The sequence below is a fragment of the Labrus mixtus genome, chromosome 17 (genome assembly GCF_963584025.1).
Source record: "Labrus mixtus chromosome 17, fLabMix1.1, whole genome shotgun sequence".
NCBI lineage: Eukaryota > Metazoa > Chordata > Actinopteri > Labriformes > Labridae > Labrus > Labrus mixtus.
In genome coordinates, this window is record NC_083628.1 from 2,528,107 (window position 1) to 2,551,797 (window position 23,691).

The following is a 23,691-nucleotide window of genomic DNA, read 5'->3' on the forward strand; positions in this document are numbered from 1 at the left end:
CCCCTTCTTGACGCTGATTGGTCGGTGAGGGAGAAGTGACCGACAACAAAGCAGTTTTTCAAAAGTTGCAGCGATGAAGAACAGCTAGAGATGATACCAAGATACCGAGGGTCTTTTTTTGTGCTCAGGGCAGTTTTGGAAAACAGGCACAGCAAACCGCAAATAAAATAAAAAAGAAGCCTTGAATGGACACAGACTCTAAAAACCTCCACGCTCAGTGAAAGAGAATCCCTCGACCCTGCGCTGCATTTTTGTCAGTGCACATTTTCAGTGAAAATTGCATGAAAGAGGGTTTAAATTGAAATGCTGAACTCACACATCAAAACCATCACAGACATCATTACAACACGATGATGATGATGATGATGATGATGATGATGCACTAGAACTATTACTTAATGGAGTGTAATATTTCTGTTGTCCAACAGTCAGAGCGCGCTACATGATTGTCCAGAGCCCGGGCGTGGCGTCCCTTCTGGTGTCACAGTTTATTCTCTGATTCCCATCAGTAGCTTCAGTAAGTGAGCCTCCATCACCTGTTGGACTGAACAGACACACACAGCACATTACAGTTCTCTTATTATTACACAGTTCTACCTGTATCCATGCTCATGTTTACTTTGTTGCACTACGATTGTATTTGTCAAACGTTCACTCTCAGAGACAAAGCAGGCTGAGCTCAACTCCTCCTATATTCCAGATTTTACCGTAAATGTTTTTTCAGCGTTCATTGTCTGTATGTTTTATTTACACGTACCGTTCCGGTGTCCCATAGCAACGGCCATGTCCATCGCATTGAAGCCAGAGTCCGACTCGATGGTAGGATCAGCTCCGCTCTCTGGAAGACAAACACCAAGTATTTAGCATTGTGTTTCGTTTCATTTCATTTCTGTTTCTTACTGTTTTACATGAGTGTGTTTATTTATTGCAGTTTTTTGTCGCTTAATTATCTTAGTACATTTTAGACTGATTTTAGCAGTCTTGTATTATCTGTCTCCTGTTTTTCTTTTGGATTTAATGTCTGTTATCTAATTATTTCTGTAATGACTCGATGTCGTTGTAAATGAGGGTTGCCCCTCAATGATCTTTCGAGTATAAATAAAGGTTGAATGATCATTGATCAATCATCCCTCATTTTCAATGATGTCGAGATGCAGATCAAAAACAAACAAAAGGGAAACAAATAAAACAACAAAGACAGATGATTCTCAATTACACACTGTGGTAAAGTGGTTTGAGATCTTTTGTCTTAATCTGCCTGAGAGAAACAAGAGAGTCAATCTTGAGAGATGTGTTGTAAATTGTTCCACATTTTTGGAGCTAAAAAGCAAAAACAATGATTTTTCAAGTTCAGAGTAAAGCCCCCCCAAGTAAAATGTAACTCAAGATATTCTTAAAAGAAAATAATTGCTGTGATGATTATATAAAAATATAAAAAAAGACACATTTGTGCAGATGTTACTTTCGGGGATAGATTCGTCCTCACCTAACAAGATCTCGACACAGCGCACATGATTCCCATGGACAGCGTACAGCAGAGGGGCTCCTCCATTCTGAAACCCACCAGAAGAAACAAAAACATCACAAGAGGTCAAAATAAAACTGATGACTCCTGCTTCTTAATACTGGATTCAAATGAAGACTTCTTACCCAGTCATATTCATTTACATCGACACCACAGTCAATGAGCATCTTCACTATATCTGTGTATCCTTTACTGCAGGCCAGAGACAGAGCGCTCTCCCTCCCTTTGGCCAGGAGGTTGGGGTCAGCACCCTACAGCACAGAATGATCGAGAACGATACGATTCACAAATTAAAGAGGAGCATGCTCTATTATCATAAAACCACCAAACAAAGTCTCGAGTTAATTCTGTCGTACATTCTGAAGCAGAAACTCGACCACAGCGATCTGTCCGTGTGCAGCGGCCCACATCAGAGGGGTGAAGCCTTCCTCGTCTTGCAGGTTGATCACAGTCTCTATAAAGTAAAACACGAGGAGATGTATGACTTGGCTTTCTTTTTCAGGTCAAATGTGAAATTAAATTCTAACCCTAACTCTTCCTGAGTATGGTTTGTCTGATATAAGAAAACATCATGATGGTCTCTTAGGGCGCACTCACACTAGGCCAAGTTACCCTGTAATGTGCCAAAGCACGATTGTCCCCCAATGGCCTCCACTCACATTGCTCCAAACCCAACCAGGTCTGAGCGTAGTTACCTTTTGTACATATGTCATCACATTGTAATACGACACATGCATGGCTTTCATCATGAAGCACCCTTTTGTGTGAGTGCACCCTTAGAAATTGTGTTTTTTTTCTGACTTTAATAGATGTTAAAATCATCATATAACTAATCAAGAAAATAAACCTATAACTATTGTTAGTTGTTGCAGCCCTTTAATTCCACCAGCGATTGTGCGTTTTTTTTATTTATAACCATTACACAACGATAATAGATTTTATACATTTTATAAACCAGGTGGACGGCCTACCTTGTTCAATCCTGCTGGCCAGGAACACCATTTCCCCCTGGGCTGCGAGCTGATGAATGGACAGAGCTGAGGAGAAAAAAAAGATGATTAAAAAATTTGACTTGTTTTGTGTTTAGAAACACTTAAATAAATGAAGACTTGTGGTACTTACAATGCACCAACAGAGGTGTCGAGGAGACCTCATTGCCACGATGTTTGTTGGTGAGCGTGGTCGACTGTTTGATGGGGGAGAAATGCTTGGTGGTGGAGGGCGTGTAAACATGACGCACTTGGATACCCGGGGAGGGCGAGGTCTGGATATTGCACTCAGCTACAAAAAACAAGTAAGATCGCATTAGTACACTCAGTTTACTGCACATTGCACATATTGCACATTTCAAGTTTACTTTATTTCATTTTCATTTTATTTAATTTACCATTTTGTTTTGTACCTTTTGCACTATTTAGAATGTATTACTGTAAATATTATTTATCTTATTTTACCTTATTTTATTTGATCTATTTTACCTTATTTTATTTGATCTATTTTACCTTATTTTATTTGATCTATTTTACCTTATTTTATTTTATCTTATTTTATTTTATCTATTTTACCTTGTTTTATTTTATCTTATTTTACCTTATCTTATTTTATTTTATCTATTTTACCTTGTTTTATTTTATCTTATTTTACCTTATCTATTTTACCTTATTTTATTTTACCTTATTTTATCTTATTTTACCTTATTTTGGTTGTATTGCACCGTGGGACGGAGACAAACGCAATTTCGATTCCACTGTATGTCTGGCATATTTTGAAATTGACAATAAAGTTGACTTTGACTTTGACTTAAGATAGTTGGTCAGATATTTTACCAAATTTAAATGTAAGCACCAACTAGAGTCAAATCCAGGGTTCAAATCCAGGTGTGGTGTCAACCCAGCCTACCTTTGAATAAAACAGAAGCCACCTCCAGATCAGAGTTGACCTGGTCCTGGATGTTCTTGCTGTCCTCCTCGTTCAGAGATTTCACAAACCTTGAACACACATTCATGTCAAAGCGGTTTGGCAGGATGAACTTGATGCCCATGGCCACATTTTGGGTGTTTGTGTTCTCCGGACTGCCCCCCACCGACGGCTCCGTCTTGATGGCACTGAGATCCGGCATCACACAGATCCCCTCCATGTCCTGAGGACAGTCTGAGGTCCCGTCTGAGGCTGACATGTTGACCCTGTCCCTCCACTGAACACACACCTAGCTGTCACACTGAGGTCACACTGAAGACACCTGAAAATGAAGATCATGTATTTAACAAACACTAGCAGGTCTTGTATTCGAGCTAATGCTTCATAATAAAGTCAAATTACCGAAATAAATCAGCTCTGAATGTTGAACACTAAACAACAGCCTGCTAACTTCTGTTATCGTAACCGTACCGTGTGTCACACTGACGGTCAAAATAAATTCAAAAATAAAAACACCGTTCACATGCAAACCATACTTTATTCAAAAATTCATTTACTTACAAGATATTGCATTGTTTTCCTTCAATATCCTCCTGCGGTAATTTCGGTGTTTTGGAGGACCCGCGCATGCGCAAATTGTGTTGTAGTTCTTCTGCTTCTTGGTCGTTTTCTTCCGGTTGTCAGACAATGTTTTTGGTGCATTACCGCCACCAACTGGTATGGAGTGTGGGTCGGGAAGCATAATACTACATTGACAAAAAAATAAAATATAATAATATAAATATTATATAAAATAATATATAATAATAACTAAATTCTCTTTATCAAATTAGTTCTCCTTAGATATTGAAATACAAATCTACAGCACTTGTCCATAGAATTTGTTTGTAGATTGTCACTTACATTCGCTTTTATCCAAAGCGATGAACATCAGAGAGTAAGTACAACACAATCAAGGATCTAGGGAGGAGGAAACATCATCAGTAAGTGCAAACGAACAGCTGTCGAGCTGATCGGACACACAGGTATCTTCATTTCTTTAAGTGTCAGTGTCAGTGTCAGTTCCTTTATCTCAGTCTCATATCTTGAGACAGTGATAAATAAGGTGTTCTACTGTCTCCTCTTATTGACAGAAATCATACCTTCCTGTGGGATGTTTCCCTACTCTGAATAACTCCCGGGTTGGAATCCAACCAGTGGCTCTCCCCCCCCCCCATGCCCTGAGTGCATTAAAAGAAAAGACAATTTCCCCCCGATCAAGGCCGCCCATTAAGGGGGGAAAGGGGAACGCTTTCTGGGGTCTGCAGCTGCATGAAGGTGAGACCAGTAGTTTTGGACTTTGCACAGACTATCCATACCAGGACCTACACAAAAATAAGGATGGCAGAAAAGGAGGTTCAGGCATTTGACCCCAAGACTATAATAACATTTTTCAGTCAGCTCCAAAAGCTGATGGGATCCATGTTGAGGATGTGAATGTTAGCGAGCAGGCTAGAGGTATCACTACTGATCCAATACGCATGCACGCATATGATTAAAAGGCGTCTTTAGAGGGCCCATCCATCCATGATCTGTCAGCGCTGTTGGTTCTGTGAAGACCAGCAAATATGAGTATTGCAACAGGTAACCAGTAGGACTGAAATAAAGAAGATTAAAGAGGCGATCTGGAAGTTTTTAGGGAAGACTAAACTGTAGGAAAACAGGATAATATGAAATATATTTTACACAGACATATTGTTGATGTAAAATCTGTCACACTCTGCTTAGTGCTGGACTGTAATGTTGTGTTTATAGAAGGAAGAAAGCCAAGTGCTGAATGTGGAACATCCTTCATTCAAACTGTCTGCATGTGCAGCGCGGCCTCTGTGAGGTTTTTTTTTTGCATGTGTAGTGTGAGGTCGATGTTGGGCAGATGTTTCTAATAACAATCAAATAATGAGCCCTCAGCTTTGGAAAAGGTGGACAGGATAAGAAATAGTCAACAGAGCAGCGCAGATCTGAGCTTGTTTAATATTCTTTCAGATCAGTTTACCTCATTAATGACGATAAATTACAAATCCAATCCAGCAGTGGTCATTATCTGTGCTCAAAAGTTCAGTCATATTAATCTGATTTAGAGCTTACACAGCCAATAATACTTCAGAATCTGTTGAATCTGAAGGTGTAAACATGGCATCAGTCTCCTTTTTCAGTGTTGTGTTTGTAGAGATGATGAGGAGGTGTGGGTCCCAGCGTGCCTCTCAGTGCTTTATGTGTGTATAATTTATCTACTTTTTACCAAACAGAATATCTGACTTCTCCCATGTTTTACCCCGGCAGGTATTTTGACTTTCTCGGTTTGTTTTGTTATGACTGTCGGGGCCTGAAAAGCTGCAAAAGTGGTGATTTTTCTGCTGGTTTGATGAGGCTTTGCAGCATAAACCTTGTTCAAGCCCCTGAGAATGTTTGTATCAGTCATTAGTATTCAGAACATCTTGATTCTTATGTGGACTCTCAGTATACACACTGAGAATTGTGTTGATGCTGCTTGCTCTGATTCAGTGATATTAAGTAGACAATGTTTAAATTTGGTGCAGCTGCTGATAAAAAAAACCCCAACCTAGAACCAGTACGCTTTGTAATTACAGACACATTTCCAAGGTTTGTTCTGCACAAACTTTTGCCTTACCTTCATCAAAGTAACATCCATCCATCCATACATTATCTTTACAGCTTTTCCAGTTCAGGGTCGCAGGAGGCTGGAGCATACTGGACATATTGGATAGATTTCAGCCGGGTTTCGGGGTAGCCCATAGTTCTGAGTCTGCTTTACTTAAAGGACATAATGACCTCCTCTCAGTCGATTCAGGTAACTGCGCTGTCCTGATTTTATTGGACCTGTGTGCTGCTTTTGATTCTGTTGGCCACTTTAGGTGATCGCCTGAAGCATGTGGTTGGAGTTCTGGTTTTGACAGTGAACATAGGCAAATCCACTTCTTCTACAGCCAATCTATTTATCATGCGGGGTCCTTCAAGGCTCCATCCTAGGCCCCATACTTTTCTCCATTTACATGCTGCTGTTCGGTAAAGTTAGGTAAGAGCAAAACATTATTTACCGCTGTTATTCAAATGATACTCAGCAAGAATTATCTTAATTCTCTTAGACATCAGATGCTGGATGTCCAAACATTTCTTAAAAAGCAAAAGCAAAAGTAAAGTGGGTCTTTTTCTTTTGGGAATTGTGTGTAAAGAAAAAGCCACTGTTATTGAAGTATGAGGAGAGACTGAATAGTGTGTGTTGCAAAATTTCAATCCCTGAGCCTCAACTTAATGACTTAATCTTAAAACTAGTATGTTTGAGAGGGCAAGAGGAACCTTTGAGTCTCTGGTTGTTTGAGTAAAAATAACCACGCATACAGCAATTTATAAGCTGTTATTTCTGCCTGTGTAAGAATGTGTTTTTCAGATAAGAGGGCTAATGAAATGTCAGTTGTGCTTGGATCCCTGGCTTTCCTCTTTCTGCTCAGATTTGATTGCTGTTAAATAAATAACTGTTAAAAAAACAAGGTGATAAATGAGTGTAAAGAGATTATCTGATTATCAGTTAATCAGAAAGATCTTGTGTTGCTTTCTTATTGAATAATTGAGAATGAAAATACATTTGTATTTGTTCTGTTTTGCTCTGAAAACCCGTTGCTTTTTTTTCCCAGTCTGGAGTGCACTGCTGTCGCCATCTGCAGGACATTTGGAGCACATGCACATAAAGAAGATAAACGAAACATTTCATTTATTATACAGGAAAAGATTAAAAGTAACATTCCAAAAGTTGAAGTAGAAAGGGCCTGACTCAGTCAAAGCTGGTTTACAGCAGGTTCCTACGGTGGCTGGGAAGTACAAAGTGAAATTACAAAGTGTGAAAGACTTTTACAAAATCTGAGACAAATTGACATTTTGAAAAACACATTTACATTTAATGAAACAAATTTACAAGATGTGAAACAACTTTACAAGCGCAGTGGGACAAATGTACAAGTGGCAGGACACCTTCACCAGCTCCCAAACAAATTTACAAACAACAGAATCTTAACAGAAAGGGAATGTACCAAATGCCGGAAGTGACCTGGAAGTGATTGAGTGAGGGGTCATTTTGTTTGTTTTGGCAGAAAGACTTGTTGGACAGTGATGCAGAGTTTGTGTTGACTGCTTGAAATGCTTAACTGAGATTGTTGTCTTGATATAATATGGGACCAGAGCTGTTTTTGTCAGCTGGTACTGGGATGATCTAGTGATGTGTTCCTGACTCGTGTTGGATCTTAGAACTATAGGGCACTAAGTGCTGCAGACAGATTATATTTTATGTTTGAACATCTTTCTGACGCATTTGGCATTTAGTTTTGAGAAAACAAAAGTTGGTTTGAAGTTGAAGACTCTGAATGTTATTTTCAAACTCCCCACATGATGGCAGTATTGTAAAGTCATTCACTTTTTACATAATGATACAGTCTTTCCAACAGAGGTCACTACACTGCATTGATCAATAATATACTGATTTGATGTATATCTCTTTAAAATGATCTATAATCCTCTCATCTCTCTAATTAAAAAAGACAAATAGAAACTGTTAAATGAACGTGGATTTCAGACTGCATCAACAGAAGTCTTTGGCCTCATTTCAAAGCGTTAACCTGTCCTTCATGACCAGTCAGTGTGACGAGTCTGGGAGCAGGAAGAGTGGGGAAGTATTCATGTTACTGTCAAACATCCTGGTGAACATCTGAGTCATCTGTGTGTGATTACTGTTCCAACCCGACCTGAGAGATTTCTATCTTTACGATCAGGAAGTCACATATCTCATGCAAATAAGAGACTGATATAAAAGAGCACTGTCTTCTCCTCGTCAATGCTTTACCATTCACCTGTTATAATGAGTCACTTTACATGTGGTCATTATGTCTATATAAAAATGTCCACAGTTCTAAAATAAACACAGTGTGATGAAAAAGCTCAGATGAACTAGTTTTGGATGAGCACTACATACTTGTGTTTTGGTGTGTCTTAGTAGGCAGTGGTGATTCTAGATAATAATAATAATTCTAAAATAATTGGGGGCTCCTCCAACCAACGTTCATTCTTTATTCACTCTTATACAGATTATTCATTTGAATTTTCCTTCTGTAAAATGAATTGACAAACTTTGGTTTTCACAGCAGTGGGCCCCCCTTTGGGAGGATTTCTACTACTTGAAGTTTGCGTTGTTTTTGGCGCCCCCTGTGGACACCGAAGGTCCTTCTGTGTGTTTGCAGATCTTGTTCTGAACATGTTTAAGTACAAAAGTACAAAAAAATATCCTCCTTCTGTCGTTTAAAGGCTTTATATGCGATTTTTTTTGATCCAGCAGATGTCGCCCTTGAGCACCAGCATGAAACCAAAACAACTCGCGCTGCATTGTTGTGTTAGCATGCTAATGCTAGCGATGTTTATTATGCTCGTATCTTCACACTGCATGTAAATTTACCTGAAATGAGCGTGATCTAGAAACACAGTTAAACAGTGAGTACAGTATGTTATTCTTCTTTTCTCTAGTCCCTCAATTAAACAACTTTTATACGTGAGGGGAGGAGTCAGCCGGCCGTCCCGGCGATGTAAACAAAGTGAAGATAGGACTCTGAAAACTCTGAAAACATCACAGACAGTGGGACTCGGGTGTTACACCCATTGTAGACAGTCATGACTCACAGAGTTATTTTCAGAGGATATACTTGATTTCTATTATATTTAAGTGTGAAAAAACACATATAAAGACTTTAACTATCAAACTCGTCACTCATTGTGAATCTTTTTTTTGTGGTCATCAAAGAGGCATCAATATATTTTTTTCAGGCTCTTTCATAGTCACCTAAAAAAATCTCCTCATTAAGTTACAGGTGCTTCTTGTCAACCACCTTCACAACAACACTGAGCACACGTTGAAGTGACGTCACTCCTACTCGTCGCTGATTGGTGGAGAATGAAAGGATGAGACACAAGTTTTTATTTTGTTGTTACAGAAAATATAACCAATGGAAATAAAAGCAGGGAATGACGTTTTAAACTCGCTGTAGACACTCAATGTAAAATAATACATATCACATTATGGGAGTTATTTAAGGCTTCATTTGAGTGTTTAGTCGTGCAGCCCGGTGTGTGTGCGTGTGTGTGTGTGTGTGTGTGTGTGTGTGTGTGTGTGTGTGTGTGTGTGTGTGTGTGTGTGTGTGTGTGTGTGTGTGTGTGTGTGTGTGTGTGTGTGTGTGTGTGTGAGAGCAGTGAAGGGGGCTGGACCAGAGGAGAGAGCGGCAGTAGAGAGGAGACACAACTCTGACGACACCTGCAAACAAACTCACAGCCGCTGCAGACACACACTCACACACACACACACACGAGCCGGAGAGATGTGGATTAAAACGGAATAATCACCAAACTTTAATTTTCTAATTCACGGAGAGTGTAAAGTGAAAAGAAAGAGTCGTGGGAGTTTTTTTTCGACACACCGGAGAAGAGAAGAAAACGAGTCGACAGCAGGTAATGGCAACCTGAATCATTTTCAGCACAACTAAAACTTTAGATTAAGATAGTTTAAGGTGTGAAAACACTGCACAGGGAGGTTAATGCGATGTTTTCCACTTTGCATCTTTTTTATTCACTGATTCATAGATGATAAAATGTGTGGTGCGTTCAAAGGTAAACCGTAAACACGAGTTTTCATGATTCAATACGTATTCTACTCTCGTTCTGCTCTCATATACTTACTGACTTTCTTTGACTGTACTGTGCAGGACTTTCACTGATCACTGAAAGCAGTAAAGGTCATTTTTAGTTCCTGAAGGATTGTGGGAATTAATTTAGTGTTTTTTATGATAGTTTTAAAATCTTGTTTCACTTTGTAGTATGAGAGTTTATTAACTGGTGTTTTGCAGTTGTTCTTCCAGGAGGTTATTTGTCCTTATTTAGATCTGAATTATTTAAATTTTATTTCAAAAACTCAGAAATACAGACTACAGTGTCTTCTGTCAAGGTAGTGTCACATGAAACCACTTCATTTTAATTCACTTTTTACTATCCCTCCTTTATTTTCATACGCCTTCCCTCTTGGTTTCAAAATATTGGAAAATACATCCAGAAATATGTGAGGTAACTTCACATATGAGGTAACATGAACATGAAGACTGTACATACTTGGCAGGACAAGGAAGGCAAACAAAAAACACATGAATATTATTAATAATAATAATAATAATAATAATAATAATAATAATATTAGAAATAAAACAGGAAGTTTACAGAAAATCTGGTCTGAGAGTAGAAAACGTATGTAATCCATTTTACCCAGTTTTCAACAAATGCATCTCTCTGTGCTGCAGTGCTGTCTTCTGAATGTTTCTCTTCCCCTTTGTCATGATGCGTTTGATGTCTTGTTTAAATCTCTTTGAATGGCCTTGTTGCTGAAATGTGCAAAATAAATACATTTCCCTTGCCTTCCTTACTGAAGATCATCAAATGAAGTAAACCTTCACACCGGAGCCCGACCGATTTGTCGGCCGGCCGATAATATCCGCCGATATTAGCATATCCAGTTACTATCAGTATCACCAGCAGGGGGCGCTTTATGGATTACAACAAGCGTTATCACCCTCCAGAGTGTCGAGCGGTGATGCACGTACAAACATGCGCATCTACTTTCCAGTTGAGTGACCATCTTGTCTTCGTTATATAACTTTTCCACAAGTGTTTGATAAGTGCTTTAAGAGAACAACGCAACAAATGTAGTCATCTAAATCTATATGAATCTATCTCTAGAAACTGGAGATAGATCTAAGAAAGATATCGGCCGATATATCAGTATCAGATATTTTTTCTTCCTAATATCGATATCGGCCACAAAGTCTCATATTGGTCGCGCCGTACTTCACACTTATTTATCCCATTTCAATGACACTCCTGAGTTGAAATGGTGATTTCAAGTGTAGTCATAATTTGGAGCTTCTTTTTTTCAGAAGTCAGAAGTGAATCTAGTTCCAAATGTATCTCCATTATACCAAAATCAGATTAATATCTTCAGCTGTGTTCGCAGGTATTTCCCTCTTTCCATGCAGCCTGTAAACGATTGCAGTTTGTCATGTGAGAGGAATTTGATTATTCAATCACACATCTCTCGTAAAAATGTTCAGGACAACATGAACCCGCCTGTGCTTTAAAAAAATATTTCCATCACATATTCAGATGTCAGAACGAGCTTCCTAAACGCTGTAGGACAGCGTGCGTTCTCTTGTTATGTGTAATCTCTTTTCTCACGCTCTGCTCTCGGCGTGCGTGGCCTGCAGCCAGCTCAGGTTTCTTGTTCACATTGAACATGTCGTCAGGCTGAGTGAGGACAAAGACTGACACAAATCCTGTGACGACTAGAAACAACAAGCCATCGGGATTCGAGGTGCACGCTCACACTGCGAATGTGGAGTCTAATTTTGGTCCTTGTGGTTATTTTTTGCTCAAAAGGAGATAAAAATGGATCCTTTTTTCCGTCAGATTATTTCTTTAAACCATACAGAAACACAAACAGACCAGAATATTCAGAGTTGTTGATGTAAAGGGGCGCAGCCTGCCAACTTTGGACTGTGTTTATTTTGCTTTAAGACACTTAAACTTTCTTTAGTTTCACTTCACAAATAAATGTGTAGGATCCTGACGCCCAGCCCTGTGGCATCTTATGGTTCTCCTATCGATGATATCCCATTAAAAACAATCATTACAGCACGCAAAAGTGATAGTGATATTATTGTTACACAAACCCAGAGGTCGTCTGCTGGTGTATTACAGTATAATGTGACTGGGCTTGATTACTGTAAGATATCGGATCCTGTTGTTGATGCGGGTCTGCTGCGTCGCACAATAGTTTTGTTTTTCATAAAATAATATGAAGTCATCTTTGGTTTGACCCAATACACAGAAAAAGTCCTGAAGCCTCCTGCTAGGATTAAGGTTTTAAATTCACTGACCTCATCTATCCTGCACACGGTATCATGTAGGGGTGGGAATCACACGATACGATACGATTCATGGCTCACAATAACAATAACACCAAAACTTCAATATGAGTTGAAATCAAACGACATAAATATCTCTGTGAATGAATGAATGAATGATTGAAACCTTGATTGCCCCTAGGGGAATTTGAGAGCATAAAAACACAATAAGACAAAAGACGTCGGAACCACAAACTCAAAAACAAACAAATTATAAATACGTCATTAAAGCATCACATGACCACATGAAGGGATTTAAACAGAAAGTTGGATAAAGTGCCGAGTTCATCCTGTCTAATCAGAGCTTATTAAGCAGCTGAATACTGCGTGGTTCGACCGATTAATCGGTCCGATATTAGCTCATCCAGTGACTATCGGTATCGGCACATTTATCGCAGATATGCGCAGATATTACTCGATTTATCCCCCTAGTCAAATAGCATTAAATTGGAGTTTCCTTATATCACACTTGCAGTTCTCTTTCACCAGCAGAGGGCGCTGTATGGATTACAACAAGCATCATCCCTCTCAAGTCAAGCGATGATGCACGTACATGCACGATTACTTTCCAGTCTTGTCTTCATTTTACTGTTTATCTTTTCCACAAGTGTTCGATAACTGCATCAGCACCATAAATGTGTAAATGTATATCTATCTATCTCTACAGATTTCATAGATTTAAGAAAGATATCTGCAGATATATCAATATCAGATTTTTTCTCTGCAATATCAATATTGGTATCGGACCCAAAAATCCCATATCGGTCAGGCCTTAGTACAAAGAATGGAACGCATCTTTTAGTCCTCATCCTGGGCATTCTGTACCTGCGTCCTGAAGTTCATACTAAGACCAGAGGGGGCGCAGAGGGTCCGCTGTAACCTTTTAAATATACCGTCACGTCAACAAAAATAGAAGTACCAGGCATCCAAAATGTTTCTTTATCAATCGAGAAATTGTAAGCAAGCTCCTGCATACTGTCTAAAGACCGTCACCATCATCACCGGGTTATATATTTATGAGAATGTTTACTGACAACATTTTAAATCAAAGGAGAAAACTGTTTTTCAGATGTATTAACGATGGAAAATAAGAAACGACTTGAAGTCCTGATTGCGCCTTAAAGAAGCGAGAAACTCGTTCCGCTGTCTCTCCGTCGACAGACCGTGTCGTCGTTTGATGTTCTATGAAAAACAGTCCCAGCTGGTCTGTGTGGCACCAGCTCATGTAAATGAGTGTGTGGACAAAGCGCAGCCTGTAGAGCTGACACCACTGTGCTGCTTTGAAGTCATGCACTATTCACAGCTCCGAGTGAAGTCACAGCGGATCAGGTGTGTGCTGATGACACAGTTACCCTTCATGCTGCTGCTGCTGCTGCTGCTTCCTGCCCGAGGAGCCAGACGCTGTTATTCTAGCTACAGATAGAGTCAGGAGGTTGTTCCTATACTTATACAAAAATATGACCACTCTCAGTCATCACTTAACGGCCTCCGTCTGCAGAGACCCTGTCCTCTGTCTAGATTTTGATGTTTTGGTTGACTCGGGACGTTTCTGGGCGGGGTGCTGATGTGTTTCCTCCAGCCAATGACAGCTCAGCAGGTGAGTTTAAGAGGGAATACAACTCAGCCATTGGATGTCTTGGGCGAATAGAAAATATAATCACAATGAGGCCAAACGACAATCGGATAAAGCTCGTTCCAAAATGAGGTTGAACCTTTGTTGGCTTTCCCCCGCGGATGTGGAGTTGGCGGTTAGCTTGTGCTAGCGTGTGGTAGCTACCAGTGTAGGTACAGGCAGTAAACGTACACACTACGTCCTGCAGTGAGTGGGCGCTCCTGGGGGTCGATGAGCCCAGGAGGAGAAGTTTGAACGTTGTGTTTACAAGCTCTAACAAACATTTCTACTGACTCCACCTTTAATGTAGCTTCAAACACACAGGTGAACATGGATTCATTAAAGTCTTTCTGTGATTTTTCACACTTAAATGTAGAAATCAAGTATCTCCTCTGAAAATAACTCTGTGAGTCATGACTGTCTACAATGGGTGTAACACCCGAGTCCCACTGTCTGTGATGTTTTCAGAGTCCTATCTTCACTTTGTTTACATCGCCCGGACGGCCGGCTGACTCCTCCCCTCGTGTATAAAAGTTGTTTAATTGAGGGACTAGAGAAAAGAAGAATAACATACTGTACTCACTGCTTAACTGTGTTTCTAGATCACGCTCATTTCAGGTAAATTTACATGCAGTGTGAAGATACGAGCATAATAAAGATCGCTAGCATTAGCATGCTAACACAACAATGCAGCGCGAGTTGTTTTGGTTTCATGCTGGTGCTCAAGGTCACTAGATTTTTTTTCAAACTAAAAGTTAAAGGAATGGGATTAATAACTGATATGAAACTGGCTGACATTCATACTGTTGCCTCTGTATGACCTTTAAAAGCAAAAAAAGACATTCTTGGAGAAGATTGAATGGAAATGTTTAAGGTTTGAAGCTGCTGCCGCGGGGTAGGCGCTACCATTTTTCATGGAAAAGATTCACAATTAGTGACAAATTTGAAAGATAGAAAATTGCAGAATTATTTCGGGTGAAAAACCCAACTTACAATTATACAGGACAATATCAGCAATGACTACTTTGTCCACAGGGGTCGCCAAAAACGACGCATTACGAACGCTTCTCAGAGGAGCTTTAAAAAAACTTTGTTAAAGTAAGATTTTAAAAATATAACAATGTCTCTTCCTGCAGAATGTTTTGGTTGTTATTTTCCTTTTATTGTCGTAACATGACTTTTTGCTTTTGCAGGCGTCTGGTGGATGGCGAGAAAATGGAGGTGGACAGACGAGAGGTGCCTCTTTATGTAAGTGCCTCTGATGTGTTGGTGGTCTTACAAACGGGGGTCTGTTTGGGTACTTTACGGGTGTGGTTTGGGTTTCCCACATTCAACCTCCAATTCTCTTTCTCTTCAGCAGAATGAGAACACACTAGCCTCCCCCTCCGGTCATCCCCCTCTCTTTCTCAGTCCTGGCTCTCCCACTGTGCGCCTGTTGACTGGCAAGCCTTGTGTCGCAGGTGAAACTTAAGCCAGGAGGGTTTTTCGGCCCCTGGGGAAGACCGGCCTTACACAAACGAAAGCACAGCTCCCACAGTGAAAACATGTGGCCAAAAAATTGGATCTCGTACCCATTTGTTTCTTGGCGTTTTTACTGTGAAGAGTGCATATTTTTCTTTTTTGGAAGCGTATTAGAGAGCATGGAGGGCAGGTGTGTTTTGAATTATCGTCTTTTTCGACGTTTCTCTCGGCTGCTTTCCTTTCTTCCATCCGCCTTCCTTTCCTCCTCCAATCCCACCATATCCAACATCTCTCTCTCTCTCTCTCTCTCTCTCTCTCGCCCATATTCTACCCGGTGGCGGACTGGGTGGGCCATTCGCTGAAGCGTTGCCAGATTTCTGGTAAGCAGAGTGTCTGCTTGTTTTGCTGTGTCACCAGTTTCAGATTGGGGGGGGGGGGGGGGGGGTGCTTGCTCCAAAAAAAAAAAAACGTAGCCTTCACTCGCTCATAGAGTCTGATTGAGGACCAGTCAGTCTGGAGGCCAGGCATGTGAATCATTACGGGCTGACACACACACCTCTCCATTAAGAGGAAGTGGCGTCTCCTCCCCCTGAAGGTCACGGCTCGACAGCATCAACTCTCACTGCCGAATGAGATCCAGATTTCAATGCTGGGCTTTGTGTAGGTGGGCCAAGGCAACGCCGCTGTGATATAAAGCCTGTTATTGTAACACCTTTTAGTAAAGTGTTACGGTGCACCTCCGCACATGCAACGCTGCAAAGCAGACACTGTTCAGCTGGATCAATGGATAAATGGGTGCATTGAGTTGCGGGCTGAAAGTGTGGCACTTCCTGTGTTTAAAGAGGTTTTATTGGGCTCCAGAGCTGGACTGAGGTTAAAGAGATTTTGTTCATCCAGATGTGTCTTTGTGATTAAAAATAAGCCCAGTGCAAGGAGACTGTGCACTGAGGTCGAAATCTGCTGTGAGATATAAATATACTTGTTTTTTTAATGTTACATTTACAATCCCTGAGGGAAATTCTGGTTTACACTCTGTTATTGATGGATGTGCTTCTCACACACATATTCACAAACAGGACCTGTGGACATGCACTAATGGAGAGATGTCAGAGTGGGGCTGCTAAGCAGGGAGCACATCAGAGCTCTGGGGGTCTGGCACCTCTGCAGTATTCAGCAGGAAGTGACCTGGCACCTCTCGAGCAAACCAGACTAACTTCCATATTTTGGTCTTGAACTGGCGACTCTCCAGTTCCCAACCCAAGTCCCTACAGACTGAGCTACTGCCAACCCAATAAATACAGAAACAAATTTCTACCTGCCTGGTGGTTATTGGTGTCAGTAGAGGTTGGGGAAAAAAAGTCGATTTACGTAAAAATCGATTTTCTTATCTTCTGAGATTTAAAATAGATTCATAACTTGAACCAAAAATTGATTGCTAAGTAAGTGCTAAGGCTAGCTCTTTAACTCAGTAGAATGCCAAATAGAGCAGCAGGATATTCAGCCAGTCTCACAGATGACTGGAGTAGATCCTGAAGTATGTACTCATTCAAAAAAAGACTTGGAATCCAAAATCGTTTTGGATCGAGAATAGTGAATCATGACCTCAAGAATTAAAATCGAATCCAATTGTGAGACATCCAAAGATTCCAAACCCAAGATGTCAGATAAGCTATAAATTGTAGAAGAAGAAGAAAAGAAACCACATAAGCTTTTGCAAATAGATTGATTGATATTGCTTTAGCTCACTCAGTTGAATGAAAAAAACAGCTTTAGTTGGAATTGATTTCAGACAACATTCACAAAGTCCCAGTACTTATTTCCTGTTTTTAAATTATTATTATATAACAATAAGTTTGTCCTTGGCAGCCCTGTTCTCTGAAATGAAATGTCTGTGGCACTGCTCCAGCATTACTGACAGCTCCCCTTCTGACATGCAGACTAGTTATTAGTATCTCATTTGCACAGCAGATTAAATCAGAGGTATGTGTCTCAGCTGAGTATGAGAAAAGGTCTCCAGCTCAGTTAACTACCACACTCAAGACTTCAATACAGTTCTGGTCCGTTGGAGTTTCACTGGAGTTTCTTCAGTTCAGATAAATACCCATCATTTCCATAAATAAGAGCTCCTGTTGTTATTTTCGCAATACGCTTCCAAATATATAATTATCGTTTCTTATCTAAAATACTGCACTGTAAAAAATAGTCACCATTTAAAATAAAATATACTCTGTCCCTGCTGACTCATTCAGGGACCTGGCTGTTATTGGAGCTGTTTTTGTTGTTGCAGTGGCACTGATCATGCTCCCCTGACGTCACCTACATGTTGCACTCAGGAGATCATGGCAAAGAGCTTTAAAGCTGATGACTGCTGGTTTCCTGGAGACCAGGCAGCAGATCTGATGACTTTTTTTCCCTCTGAAAGGACAACAACATGTTGAGATTATAAAGCCATGTCACATGTGGATGCTTTGGATTTTGCGCTTCAATTAAAACACTTTTTTAATACCATCCAGTTACGATGTCTTATTGCACTGGCTGCATTTTCTTTAAATCTTTCACTGCATTGTGTTTAACTTCTTTTGTGTTGTTGTTCCATAATTAACACGTTATCCCCGACATAGGAACTGCCCATATGGAAAGCACGAGCTTAAACCACCAAGGTGTTGAATATTTCATTGTCACTGGATCAGCTTGTGTGATAATAAAGCCCTGGAGAAAAGGCCAGAGATCACATCAGTTTGACGTCTTATGTCCAGTCAGTAACCGTCCTTCCTCGTCTCCCCGAGGCAAAGGAGACACCGTTAGAATCAAGCGGCTCTGTCTGATCAGATTGTATCTGTGTATAGCAATATATTGTGAGGCTGCTGCAGATTGTTTGGACAATTCAATGGAAACGAAATCCAAATATATTAAAAAATAAGACAATATTAAAACATACATTGCTGGGTCTTCCATGGACATTTGTATCTCATAGCTTAAGGCCACTATTGGGAAAAAAAAAACAATTTATGAGATCATGACTTTTTTATGTGAGAATAAATAGAAAGGATTATTGTGATAGCAGATACAATCTTTGTCCAAGTATTGGAATAGAAGAGTCCCTCTATATGGCGTGCCTCTACAGCAACTTCCTTTGACGTAAACTGAGAATTTTCTACAATAAATTAACATCTTAAAGCATTATTTTACATATTTTATTTTAAGTTTGAGGTGGATATGTGACAACCTTGGAGCAGTAGCTTCTAGCGCAAAATATAACATTTCCTATTGGCAGTAGGTGGCGCTATAATAATCACCAAATATTGTGTCCAGGTTTGGGCCCTCATTGTAAAGTTTTGGTCTGATTGGGGCATAAACTACTTCCTTTATCATGGTGAAACATGCAAAGTTGAAGGCTCGCCAAAGCCATGCCATTTGAGTTTTGAGTTTTGACCCAAGATTAATACATTTTCATCACCAAGGTCTCCTCTAGCTGTACACCAAATTTGAGCATGATTGGATATATCCCCTAGGAGGAGTTAATCCAAGTATGACCCTTGGAAATGGGCGAAAATACACCAAAATGAATAAAGGGAAAGGGACTTCCTGCTGAGATTAGAGTTTGGGTGTGTGGGGCTTTTTTTTTGCCGCTCTGGACATGATACATATCTCCACCAAATTTCATACATGTAAGTGAAACACACTGACATTTGGCACACCCATTAGCATGATCCACATTGAATGTAATATGCCTATTTTTTTCATGAGTTTCCAGAGCATTTTTCGGCCCTCAAAATGTGATTTCTTTGGCACATTTTGGCAAACTCTTGAAAACCAAATCAGTAGATCCTCTGCACGATTGGTGCTTGGGCCCAAAGAAAGACATTCTACTGTTTCAAAATGTAGGAAATGTAACTGATTCCCGGTGTCTTGCTAACCAGGATTGCTCTACAAACCTCAGGCCAGGCTGTCGACTTATCTTCCTTTAAGGTGGAAAAACAATCACTGATAACATTAACAGGGCTAAGTGTACACTAAGTGGTACTACACACACCACTTAGTGCACACAACAAGCTAGAAAAACTGCAGTCTGACTCAGACCTCAGACCTCCATTATCAGTCTACGGACCCGACGCTGATAGCACGTCTTGAAGCGCCAAGAGTTTAGAGGCAAAGCAAATAAAAAGACTGATATCAGTTTGAAGGCTTGGTTGTTATTGTAGACCTTGAGAGAGCCCAATTATTGATCTGTTAGCCAGGGACAAGATGTTCTGCCCTTACAAGGCTGTGTGGAGAACCTCTCACATGTCATTATCTTATTAAGGCGCACTTTGGAAAACCAGCCTTTATCTGTGTCTTTCTGCAAACACCTTCCTTTCACACTGTAGGCCGAGGCCAACTTAGACGGACAAGTCTTGAAGAAATGTAGAAAGGAAATACGATGGAATGTGTTTAACTTAAGGATGCACAAAGTACTGCAATCAAGTTTACAATTTTATTTTTGGTACTAAGGGTGGGCATCACATACGATATGATGCAATGCCCGATATATATGGCCCAAGATAATCAGAATCTCTGTGATAATTAATATACTGCAAAAAATTCTGATTAACTGAAGAATATAAAATGCCCCTTTGATGGTAAAGTGCAGGATTAATGTAATTATTCTCTTCAATTTGGGTGTCAGGTTCACCAAATTCTCTCACACTTCAACTCTTATCCAGTCCAGTCTCCTTTGGATCAAGCTTCAAATTTACAATGACCTGGATGACTGAGAACCTACGCAGACAACTCTTCATTTCCCCGCTGTCCGACATGATCCTGCTGACTTCTTCTTCTTCTTCTTCTTTTATCCCACTGTCAAATCTGTTTAGCGTGTCTTTTTTTCTTCTTCTTTTCATTGGCAGCCATGTGATAATTGTAATCACACAAGTCAGGCCAACTAAAAGCCCTCAAGTATTTCAATCAGTCTTTGATTGGGAAACAAACAAAAAAAAGGGTTGTGTGTGACTTGTGAGGAAATGGTTACAATCTTAAAATCAAAAGTTGAGTTAATGGAGTCCCTAAAATACATTTAAACATGATGGATGCCATGGCCTAAAGTATTAACAATGAAGATAAATGAAGGACGGCTCTATTTATCTTCAGATAAAACCCCAAGCTGAGGACAAGAAAACAGAAGATAAGGATATGACACAATAATAGAACTTGAAGTATGCATTTCCTCTTGAACTTGTAAGATGCACTCTGAGTTAACCTTATTTTACAGTTCAAGAAAATAGTACTGAGTAAGTCTTCAGGTTCCCACGATTGGTTATTAATTCTGCTAGTAAAAAAGGGCTTTACTCCTGAAATGGTGGTTTAATGGTGCGGAAACATTTCAAATGTAGTGAAGAATATGAGTTATTTAAAAAGTAATCCTGTTTTCTGTGTTTGGGTTCTATCACCTCTACATTATAAAATCTATCGGCCTCTTTTCCCCCCTCAATATGTTCAGTAGTTCTTGGACGCTGGTGAGAGATCTGGGTGTCTTTGAGGTGATGCATGAGTGAGCAGAGTTTAGGTGAGGTCAATGAAATAAAAAAGAAAACAACAAGGTCAACCTAACAGAAATAATGAATCTCATTATGAAGATGGACCATGAAGAAGACGCTCTGTTGGGGAAAATAACCCCCCCCCCCCCCCCCCCCCACACACACACACACACACACACACACACACACACACACTTTTTTCCCTGCTGTCTGATTTCACTCTTTAAAGTCAGGACAATGAGTTCTGACATGAACTTGTCAGCCTGCTGATATTAAACAAGACAGATTCTCTTGAAAGCCTTTTTCATGTACGCACATCTCACATCAGCGTCAAGAGATCTTCCATATCGGACAGGGATGGTCGAGGGACGCAAGATATGACATAACAAGGGACACGTAAAGTGTGATGTATCTAAATTGGTCTACACTATGATGATAGTAGCTAGTAGCTACCTTTATATCAATGCTACGTGTAATTGGACATAATCACTTCATAAATTAAAGAATGAAAAAGAACATACCAGCAAACAGTCAAAAAATCGGGATAAGTTGGGGTACAAATTTTCATCCCTTTGTTGCGCTCATGAGTTGAGTTCTCCATGGAAATGTCATTTAAAAAAAACCTTTGAAGTAATTCGGGTAATGAAATTCAATCGTACGTTCGAGATGCTGGAATCAGCAAATATTTAACATTTACCTTTAAAACTCCCTGAAACGATTGATCAACTGTGCAGATTTGTCGATGGATTTATCATTGTAGCATAATGAAACCGATTTATTTTTCTCACCTCAGGGTCAGGTGGAGGCCCATGTGAAGCTACAGGCAGATGTTCCTGAAGAGGCGGAGCTTTATGTTGTTGTTCAAGGCTCTGAACTCACTCATGTGACAACAGGAAAAAGAGGAGATGACGGCCTGACACTTTGCTTCACAGTTCCTGGTATGTCCTTCACCAAGTCTCTAAATATCTCCTTCCCTTTATCGATTGCTCACGACCTCTCAAAATTGTTTGCTTTACCCCCCACAGGCCATGACCATGTCGAAGACGTCTCTATAACTGCCTACTTTTACGCAGAAGACCAGGTCAGGCGTTGTGAGAGTGAAGCGTCTCTTAATTACCTCAGGGATGTTGCCCAGGAATCTGCAGAGTACCTGAGAGCAAACAGGGACCAGCTTGGACCCGAGAGCTACCTGGAAGTCCTAAAGAGGTTTTCCACATCAGCACAGGCAGCTGACGAGGAGTTTCCTCCTGGAGGGTTGGACCTGCCACTAACGCAGAGTCAAGGTGATGGCGTTTCTCTCAGGCAGCTGGACGTGAAGATCGTGGGGGCGATGGCCAACTTGGATTATCTTCAGCAGTGGAAAAACTTGAAGGACAATCAGCCGAAAGAAGGTAATGACACAGAAATGAAAAGTGTAGCAGCAAATCTACAGCTCAGATGGTTCTCAATCAAAGACTGTATAAAAAGATAGATGACATGACAGCTCCCAAAAGTTGTTCATCCTCCATGTTAACAAATGGGTTTATGAAGGGCTGTTTGGGAGCCCATCAATAGTGGTCGCCATATTGGAATTGCTGACTCTATCATACATTTTGGTCAACTTAAAAACGCCTAGGTGGGCCTTAAGCCTCCTGACAAACACCTACAACCAAGCTGTCTGCAGTCGGATCAGTAATGCCCCTAATTATTTATCTATCATAAAATCAGAAAGGTGAGTGATAAAAACATTCATCTCCATACAGTGTGTGCTGATAAACACATTATTCAGACCAAAATCATCTTTATACCAGACTGTAAACATGTTTTATTTTAGCTGTCTAAATGGACATTTTAATATAGAGTGTGTATGGGACATCAGGGTCTTCTGGAGCCGGCCTCAAGTGGACACTCTAGGAACTGCAGTTTTTTTGGCACTTCTGCATTGGCTTCATTTTTTAACCCCGCTGCTTGGTCAGTGTCAGTTGTCTTTGGCTTCACTTTTGACACGTCGTCCATCTCATACAGGCAGTGGTCTGAATAATGTGCTGCATGAATCATTTGATCTTTCAAAAACAAAACCAGAGCAACCGAAAAACCAGCAGGCACGTTCACAATGTGTGTAGGCTTGTGTGGATTTATGAGAAGTTAAGTGTGTTTAATTTAAAACCATTCCCCGCACAATCTAATTTGTGATCTACGTCTTCCTGAATGGTCCACAGAGGTCAGGGATTCTCCTCAGCTAAGCAGATATAAGGAAATATGGATGATTTGAAAGAGTGTGCAAATCTTTATCTTTTAAAAGCTGCTGTTGATGTTGTTAGGCACATCCAGGAAATTTTATTTTCCCTTGTTTACAAAAACACATTTTTTGACTTTACTCCAGTGTTCTCTGGCTTTAGTTTTGGTTTTATTTTTGAAAGTTACAGATATAGAGTAGAAGAACATACCTTAATCTTCACAAGATATGTCAAACCATGGGTAATGCCGCCATTTGAATGTTTGTGATTTGCCCTTGTTACTCTAAAACATTGAAACAGCATCTGTCTCTCTGGTTATATCAGTGCTGGGCTGGTTCGGTCGTGAGGCAGGTTTGAAACCCAACATGAGACCAGACTGTTCAGCCAAATCTTTCCTCACATGATGTGCAGG

General features: G+C 40.2%; 2 protein-coding genes across 5 annotated transcripts in view; one reads left to right on the forward strand and one right to left on the reverse strand.

Moving 5' to 3' along the window:
* Positions 1–6: 6 nt before the first annotated feature.
* Positions 7–4,104, reverse strand: ankra2 (ankyrin repeat, family A (RFXANK-like), 2). Its single transcript, XM_061061629.1, has 9 exons — positions 4,004–4,104; positions 3,425–3,764; positions 2,648–2,806; positions 2,497–2,562; positions 1,882–1,979; positions 1,651–1,776; positions 1,487–1,553; positions 758–838; positions 7–544 (listed from the first exon to the last, which is right to left on the reverse strand). Exons 2-9 carry the CDS (start codon positions 3,699–3,701, stop codon positions 489–491), a joined length of 930 nt encoding a protein of 309 aa, XP_060917612.1. The 5' UTR covers positions 3,702–3,764; positions 4,004–4,104; the 3' UTR covers positions 7–488.
* A 5,654-nt stretch (positions 4,105–9,758) lies between these two features.
* arhgef28a (Rho guanine nucleotide exchange factor (GEF) 28a) overlaps positions 9,759–23,691 on the forward strand; it is a 61,485-nt gene continuing 47,552 nt past the window's right edge. For 2 of the 4 annotated variants that reach the window (XM_061061767.1, XM_061061768.1), the window contains exons 1-4: positions 9,759–9,979; positions 15,283–15,337; positions 21,857–22,001; positions 22,089–22,454. In XM_061061767.1, coding sequence (XP_060917750.1) covers positions 15,305–15,337; positions 21,857–22,001; positions 22,089–22,454 — 544 coding nt within the window. In that variant the 5' untranslated portion in view covers positions 9,759–9,979; positions 15,283–15,304. The remainder of the gene's footprint in view (positions 9,980–15,282; positions 15,338–21,856; positions 22,002–22,088; positions 22,455–23,691) is intronic. The other 2 variants (XM_061061769.1, XM_061061770.1) reach the window with 1 other exon arrangement.

Excerpts from the sequence above, each read along its gene's own strand:
- ankra2 (XM_061061629.1), bottom strand. The coding sequence starts at position 3,701 with ATGTCAGCCTCAGACGGGACCTCAGACTGTCCTCAGGACATGGAGGGG. Across the intron at positions 1,980-2,496 it reads GGCCAGCAGGATTGAACAAG|AGACTGTGATCAACCTGCAA; the intron begins GTAGGCCGTCCA and ends TTTACTTTATAG. Across the intron at positions 545-757 it reads TGCTATGGGACACCGGAACG|TCCAACAGGTGATGGAGGCT; the intron begins GTACGTGTAAAT and ends GTGTCTGTTCAG.